This window comes from Periophthalmus magnuspinnatus, chromosome 5 (genome assembly GCF_009829125.3).
Source record: "Periophthalmus magnuspinnatus isolate fPerMag1 chromosome 5, fPerMag1.2.pri, whole genome shotgun sequence".
NCBI classification, from domain to species: Eukaryota; Metazoa; Chordata; class Actinopteri; order Gobiiformes; family Gobiidae; genus Periophthalmus; species Periophthalmus magnuspinnatus.
Genome location: NC_047130.1, coordinates 4159511 through 4167641, shown reverse-complemented (window position 1 = coordinate 4167641; position 8131 = coordinate 4159511). Strand labels below are relative to the sequence as shown.

The following is an 8131-nucleotide window of genomic DNA, read 5'->3' as shown; positions in this document are numbered from 1 at the left end:
GTTTTCTGGTTCTATACATTAATAGCTCATTGTTTTTAGCCATTTTTTATTCTAGGTAGCCTAGCATTGTTAATTAGTTGCAGTTAGTTTTTTTTGTTTTGTTACTATTTTTAGATTGTGATCAAAAAGGCTGGATATGCGCTGAAGCCAAACAGTCCCATCTAAAGTTCTGTTAAAAAGTCCTTATAATGTCCATGTTGTCATGTATTTCACATTCACCAGTATTTTTTTGGTTCAGACCCAATAATAAAAGCAAACATTTCTAATGATTTGTTTCATTCTTTTTTAGAACAAACTGTTAAAAGGATCTTCGTAATCTCTTTTGAGGTAGGCATTTTATTCCAATAATCACTAGATTTGTGGTTGTTTTATGGGATTGTTTAACTATTTTTCATGTGGCATAAAGCAGAATGTCATATGTTGACACTTTCAGAACAATCTTATTAGGCAAAGTGATGTGATATTGTTTTATTTGTTACCTGATAATTTACTTGTTGGAATTTCAAAATAGACTCCTGATCATGACAAGGCTGTTTAGGGGAGCAAGAGCTGGCTGGTTACACCACAGTCTGTTGAAAAGTAGACAAAGTTAATGATAACCAAAATAATATGACAGAGTCCATGCTTTAACACAAATCCCTGACTGTCAAGTGTCCAATGTTAGAATGCACAAGGACACAGAATGGACACATTTCTGCGACAGCTGGTAGGCAAGACAACTTTTATGATTTTTTTAATAGTATGCAGATGTTGTTAATATTTCACATGTATTATATGTATAAGTTATCAATTAAAATTGTTTAGTTTTCTTCCCACCTGTCTGCTTCAGCTTGCCCAGGTGTGAATAAATAAAGGGGGGACTCAGAGTCTAAAACAAAACCAAAACTTATTAAACATGTTAATACATTGTTTTCTGTGATAAAAGGTAATATTGTGTTATAATGTGTTAGCACTTAAGACTCTGTAGAAGTGTAATACTCCCCTTTGTTTTCACATATATATGAGGGGAAGACAGGGCATGATAAACAGCAGCCTATCATTTCTAGAGAACCTTGGTTGATCGTCAGATTACTCCGTCAAGCTGCTACTGGACCTTTGATATTCTTCAGATTTGTTCCAATACAAACCGAGGGTGTCCTAGTGCCACATGCACTGATTCGACACCCTTTTGCTCGAACCGGCCGTTCTTCCCGATCACTCCTCTCCAGGTGTCACTGGCTTTGCCGACGTGGACGTTGAAGTCCCCCAGTAGAACAATGGAGTCTCTGGACATAGGGAATCCAAGAAGGCCGGGTACTCTGAACTGCTGTTCGACCCGTAGGCCAACACGACAGTGAGAGACCTGTTCCTGACCAGAAGGCACAGGGACGAGACCCTCTCGTTCACCGGGTGAACTCCAGTGCGTGGTGGCTGAGCTGTGGGGCTATGAGGAAGCTCACAAAATCTCTTCACCGTCAAGACACATGTCCTTGACTGCTACCCAATCCTCGACCCTATGAATCCCTCTGCAGGTGGTGAACTCACAGGAGGATGGACCCACATCATCCTTGCGGGGCCCCGTGGGCAATGGCCCGGTAACCAGGTGCTCGCAATCTGAGCCCTAACCCCCTGAACAGATGTCTGAGCCACCTCAGCTGGTTCCTCTCGACAGTAACACGTTTAGAGCTTCAAATGTAGCAAACTGTGACTGATGCGTTGAAAAGGGTTAAACCTGTTCTTCAACATGCCTCAACAGCAAACAATCTGATGATAAATAAGTCAATTTATTTTAATCCCCTTTGTTTTAGACACGGGGCAATGCAATCTACCTCATAATTATTTTGGGAATGGGAGGAAGCTTTCACGTGGGCTACCATATTACGGGACTGAGCTCACCGTCACCAGTAAGTTCTTCTGCAACATGATTTGACTTATTATTCATGAGCCAGAATAAGTGTAACATCTTTGACACCTGTGCTCTTTGCAGTTCATCCAGCGCTTTATCAACAGCAGCTGGTTCACACGCTATGGCGAGGTGCCCCCTCCTCACACCACCACCATGATCTGGTCCCTCATTGTATCCATATTTGCATTTGGGGGGGTATTTGGGGTGCTCAGTGCTAGATTCATGTCCTCCAAGCTTGGAAGGTAAGAAATCATCCAAAACTAAATATATTTTCAATTTCCTGTTTACATCTGCAGGCTAAATGCTTTATCTGACAGGAAAAAGACCATGATGTGCAACAGCTGTATTGCCATCGCAGCAGCCATAGTGATTTTGACAAGTAAACAGCTTAAGTCTTTTGAAATGGTCATAGTAGCTCGGGCCTTGCATGGGTTTTCTGCAGGTAAGTTTAAAAGCAAATATTAGCCTGATAGCTAGAGTGATAACCTCAAATTGTAGAAAAAGAGGGACAAGTTCTTGAATGTGGCGGGACATGGAGATGCATTTTTAGTTTTTTTGAAAATGTAACACACAGAGAGAGTTTGGAATAGGTTTAAACACATTTTTGCACCCTATTGTATAACCTGGAGTTTGAATAATCAGTATATAGAGCAGTGGGCAGGGATAGAGGACTGCAATTTTTGTCTAACTCATCGTCATCGTTTGGCATTGTTTTGTGATCTGCAGGTCTGGGCTCTTGCATCCATCTTATGTACCTGGGGGAGATATCACCTAGAAAGATTCGGGGTATCGTTACTTTTACAGGCAGCACTTTTTCTGCCCTTGGTAAACTGTCCGGACAAGTCTTTGGACTGAGGTATGTGTGCTTGAACATTTTGTAATCCTTCTGCCGCTTATGTATGTGTTTGGGGAAGTTTTCCTTATCTGACGTTTAATGGCTTTTTCACTATATTCGTTTACTTATCCAATTGTCAGGGGCTGATGCAGTCCCATTTCCTACCTGATTTCCTCCTGGGGTTTAGTAGGACAGTGATGGTACTGGGGACTGCTTAGGGAGGTGTCAGTTGCAGTTATGGTGTACACATCTGGAAAAACGTGTGCACATCTGGTTTCTTTTTTTTTTTAAAAACACTGTGGCTCTCAAACTTCAAGTACTACCTAAAAATCCTTTCTGAGTGCCGCCATATTTAAACCAAGTCTATCACAGTGCTATTTAAAGTCTAAATTAGGGATAAACCAGCTACTTTACACTTGCAATGCTATGTTTATAATGAAAGCTGTACATTATGAGTACTTTTACATTTGAAATTCCTTGAGTTTGGACTCTTGGCATGCCTTTCTCCAACCATTTGTGATTGTAGCCTCCATCCTTCTCTCTTCTACTTGTCATTTCTCAATCTCTGAACCTTTCCTCATATGTTATGCAGTGAGATCATGGGTCGTGAGGAGCTGTGGAACGTGCTCCTGTGTGTGCCAGCCTGTCTCTCAGTGCTCAACATACTGCTGCTGCCATTCTTCTCAGAGGCACCAAGATACCTGTTCATAGAGAAGGGTGATGACCAAGCCTGCAAGAGAGGTGAGTCCACATAATACACAACAAAAACAATACAATTAATATAAAAAAAAGCAACTGCCTTATAAAGCATTTTTTCAAGCAGTGAAGTTTGCACATTCCTCACATATATTAAAAATGTTTAGGGTTGCGCATGATGTGTAAGTAAGTAATTGTTTTTGAATAATGCGTTTTATTTCCTACCCCAACACAACCACAAAAATAATACATATAAAGCGTTTATAAGGAAACTGTGTACCACCAGTACCAAAAACATACTGCTCCAACACACTTTTAGTACATCCTCCTTTAAAAGTAACACATTTCTTACTGACCCATGACCAATAATCAGGTCACTCATTTACTGTACATGAACTGTGCCAATTGCAGCGCTGCAGAGTCTGTGGGGCCCGGGGGACTACAAGGAGGAGATGGAGGAGATGCTGGTGGAGCAGGCAGCCATCGAAGCTGCTCCTCCCAAGAGCCCTCTACAGCTGCTGGGGTCCAGGAGAGCAAGATGGGCCCTGTTCACTCTGTTGCTCATCTGTGGCTGCAACCAGATGTCAGGTGTAACTGTGGTAAGCTCCAACGATATTCAAATCATATGATATTAATGGTGTCCCAGAATGAGGTAATGTTATGGAGAGGTTCACAGAATTTCCTCTATTCTCTAAAAATAAAATGAATCAAATGAATATACTGTATGTATATTCATTTGGCTGAATGTTGGCTGAACATAAATGGAGCAAAGGCTTATGGCTCTTGTAAGCATTCATATGTAAAGGTCATTCATTTGCACCTCATACCCGGCTGGATGACCCCTACCCTACCCTAGATGAGTCCCCCTGTGTCCATTAGTCTTGACTAGTCTTGATTAGTCTCTGACCCTACAGATTTGAACTCTATTTGCAAACGGATGCTCGTCAGTCCTGGACACATCTGTGGCCTGGCTGTCCATGGGAGTGGATCTCACTATGAAATCACTGTGGGTTTTCCTTGAGGTTTCTCTTTTTCCTTGCAGAGAACATAGACTGTATATATAAATGGACATAGCTGACCTGCTAGCAGCCGTGTTCCAAATAAGAAGTGAGCATGGACATGCTTCCGGCTCAATCCACTCTGGCTCCAATTCACTTTTCATTGAAAAACTGTCGCTCCTCTCTACGTAATTGCTGCTGTCAGACTCATCACTTTGTTCTTAAAATGTTCACTTTGTTCTTTATACAGTCTATGGCTAAAAAGGAGGGTCAAAGGACAGGATTTTTCTAGCACAGTTAACCATTTGCTTGTTATGTTTTCTGCTGTCTGTTATTGACCAATGTCTGTTTCACTATTTGATTCTCTAACTTTCTGTTCATTAATGAGAGGGTATTATACAAAGTCATCCATGCATTCATCTCTGCCAGGCCCTATTCGAACCGTCCTCATGGTTAACTGTAAGATTCTGTGCAATGCTCAGAACACAGCTGCCTGCCTCATCCATGCTGCCACACAACAGTTCTCCATAAATATATAAAAGCATGATACAAAACTGTACACAACAACTTCAAAATCCTGATGCAATGTGCAGTAGCTTCATTAAGGGGATGCAGCTGATTGTGTTGTGATAGCCTTGTGAAGGAAGGGGGGACTCAGTGTCAAAAACGAAAGTGAAACTTATAAAACATGTTAGTACATTGTTTTTGGCAAGTATAGCATTTTTAAAACAATGAAAGGTAACATGGATTTAAGTATGTGTTAGCAGTTAATACCCCGTCTTTAAATTAATGATCTTGTTAAGCTTGTTAAGTTTTAAGGGGCAACTGCTATTGTGATTTGGGGGCTAACAAAAATAAATTGAATTAAACATCAGTCACACTGTGACTCCATGCCATGGCATAGTCCCTCTGATCACCACCTACTCATAAGGGCAAAGTGGGCCTTGGACAAGAGCACAACAACAGTGCAATACTAGAACCTCCAAACTATTGGGTGAATGTATGAGATCTGAGCTACTGCTTCCCTGTTGCCCAAAATCAGAGCAGATTAGGCATTGCTGTTATCCATGCAGTGTTACCTGCTTTATCTTACATAAAGCATAACTTTATTATCATTAGTGGTAATGAGACTGGCTGTATTTTTTCTCTTTAGGTCAGCACATTCTCTTATGACATGTTCTATGAGGCGGGCGTACCAAAGGACAACATTCGATATGTCACCCTTGCTCTTGGTGTAACAGAAATTGCCACGTCAGTCTTTTGTGTAAGTTACCCTTCCTTGAAAAAATGTATGAAATGAAATATGATGTCCTACTGCAAAAATATAATAATCATAATAACATCATAATTATAGCAAGAGTGCTCTGTGCTTATTGAACTGAACTAAAGACAAAGTACAATGCAATGAATAATATAAGTAATTCTATTATTTCATAACAAAACCAAAAACAATTCATTTATGTATTTTTGAGCCATTGTTTATGGTGTGACATTTACCAGGGCTTTCTGATGGAGCACATTGGGAGGAGGCCGCTGTTCTGGGTTGGCTATGGTGTCATGGCAGTAAGCTGGACATTGGTCACTGTCACCGTCTATTTCCAGGTATACTGCCTCTTAAATACTTCATATATTGTACTATCCATACATCACAAAGTAATTCCTCATATGCATTCATTCATTTGACATTTCCAGGACTCTGCTTACTGGGTTCCATACCTCACTGTTATATTTGTTGTCACTGTTATAGTTTTCTTCTGTGGAGGCCCAGGTAAGAGTAATGTTCTGTACTGAATTCACTTCTTGTGTCAGTTTGTGTATGTGTTTTTTTTCTTTCTTAGGTGGAAGTGTGAATACTCTAAACACGGAAATATTTATCCAGTCTGAGCGGATGGCGGCGGTGGTTCTGGTAGGTTTATATCGCTGGGGATGCTACGCCATAATGGGCCTCATCTTTCCCTTTCTAATGGTGAGTACTGCTATTCTTCAAGGAATATTCAAAATGCACAAAGTGTTGGTGTTGCAGACTGTTTCAGAGAATAAAACCTTTCAAACCGTGCTTCCGTTATATTCACACTCCACAATTTGAGATTGTAATTTCAGAAAATAAATACCAAAACAAGCCAAAAATGTTGAACCTTTCCATTTTTTGTTAAATATTGGTTCCACAATTGCCTAATTAATATTATGCCTTAAAGTCCTGTCACATCTTTAGTGTGGCACCACTTTCTGAGGCTACTATATTTTCCTTTTTGTTTATTTGTGCTGACAAAGAAGATTCAGTTTAGTGCCAGTTTTTGCAGTAAGTACAGAAATATTAACCATAAATCAGGTCACCAAATCTTCAATCTAATCTGAAATCAAGGTGTTTTCACTCCCATCCAGCACTGAGCTAAATAGGTTCAGTCCCCAAAATGTAAACTTAAACTGAAACTCATTATGGACCATTCTTCCCCCGTCTACCTCACTTTCCTTCACTGCTTTTACAAACATGATCAGTATTTGATTAGGTTGTTCTCTCACTTGACCAAGGTGTGGGGCTACTTCTGTAAACATCAGGCAGGTTTCTGTTAAAAGAGGGATAAATGGAATAACTGGCTACTTACCTAACATATTTATAAGACTGTGACTTGTTGCTGTGTTGCAGGCGGCTCTAAGCTCGTATTGCTATGTGCTGTTTGCTTGCTGGTGCCTGGTTGGAGGCCTATACTCTTTCTTCATTCTGCCCGAGACCAAAGGGAAGAGCGTGCTGGAGATCTCAGAGGAGTTTAGGACTATCTCCATGTGCGGGAAGTCCTCCACTACAGACCAAGAGACCTGTGAGACTGTGTTTTAGCTCTGTGTTTTATTAGTGTAGTGAGAACAGAGAGTGGTCAACTAAGGCTGTGTTTTGGTTTGGCCTTGGTTTGGTTTCTGAAAGGTTTATGCTAATATAGACTTTTTGTTCGGTCCTGTTCTACTTTAGTTCTGGTTTAATTATCGGTTTAGTTTGGATTTTGATGCGGTGTGTGTGAAAGTGTGAATGCAGCCTTAATAACTACCCCACTGTGGGACTAATAAAGGCATATCTTATCTTATCTTATCTTATCTTATCTACCTATAATAATTTACTTTTATGCCCTGACACAATATCAGGTTAACAAGGTTATTATTTATATCTAATTCAGTACTTAGATAAAGCTTTTGTTGTTGAGTTTTTCAGTGAACTTGAGTAAATAGTATATGCATTTCATTCAAATATCTATTTTATGCAAAATTTACAATAAAATCTTTTTGGTTCAGTAATCCCATCACCTCAAGTGTTGAGTTACTGGAGCATTGCCTATACTCCAGAATTAACCACTTAACCAATTTGTTTGTTTAAATTGATCAAAACCACATTTCAAACCACATAAAAAGAGAAATAGCATGCACATAATATTTACACTTTATATCTTCTGTAAGTAAGAGTTTACAGATGACCATTTCCTCAAGTCATCTGTACAGATTTTAACCTTTGAGTCCATTGTTCCAGTGTTGCTTGGCTGGTATTTGGCAGTGATAACTTTATGTGCAATTAACACAAGGACTTTTAACATATATATTGCCAGATGGAAGGAGACTCCCTAAAAATAAAAAAAGCCCAAAACATTCATATAAAAATCAATTTGTTAAAATACAAATACAAAAAGCATTTAAATATTTACATGATCATAAGATTAAGAGAAAAACAAAAACAAA

At 39.6% G+C, this 8131-nt stretch overlaps 1 protein-coding gene across 1 annotated transcript; it reads left to right on the top strand.

Moving 5' to 3' along the window:
* The first annotated feature begins 664 nt into the window (after positions 1-664).
* slc2a9l1 (solute carrier family 2 member 9, like 1) lies at positions 665-7249 on the top strand. The gene is made up of 12 exons (XM_033965980.2): positions 665-706; positions 1788-1883; positions 1967-2127; positions 2203-2327; positions 2612-2741; positions 3313-3461; positions 3828-4015; positions 5568-5678; positions 5915-6016; positions 6107-6182; positions 6253-6380; positions 7059-7249. The coding sequence occupies exons 1-12, from the start codon at positions 683-685 to the stop codon at positions 7245-7247; spliced, it is 1479 nt and encodes a 492-aa protein (XP_033821871.1). The 5' UTR covers positions 665-682; the 3' UTR covers positions 7248-7249.
* Positions 7250-8131: the final 882 nt, after the last annotated feature.

What these genes read in the sequence shown, in the direction of transcription:
- slc2a9l1 (XM_033965980.2), top strand. Translation starts at nt 683, where the DNA reads ATGGACACATTTCTGCGACAGCTG. An exon ending in GGACAAGTCTTTGGACTGAG is followed by an intron (nt 2,742 to 3,312) that starts GTATGTGTGCTT and finishes TATGTTATGCAG; the next exon opens with TGAGATCATGGGTCGTGAGG. An exon ending in TGACCAAGCCTGCAAGAGAG is followed by an intron (nt 3,462 to 3,827) that starts GTGAGTCCACAT and finishes TGCCAATTGCAG; the next exon opens with CGCTGCAGAGTCTGTGGGGC.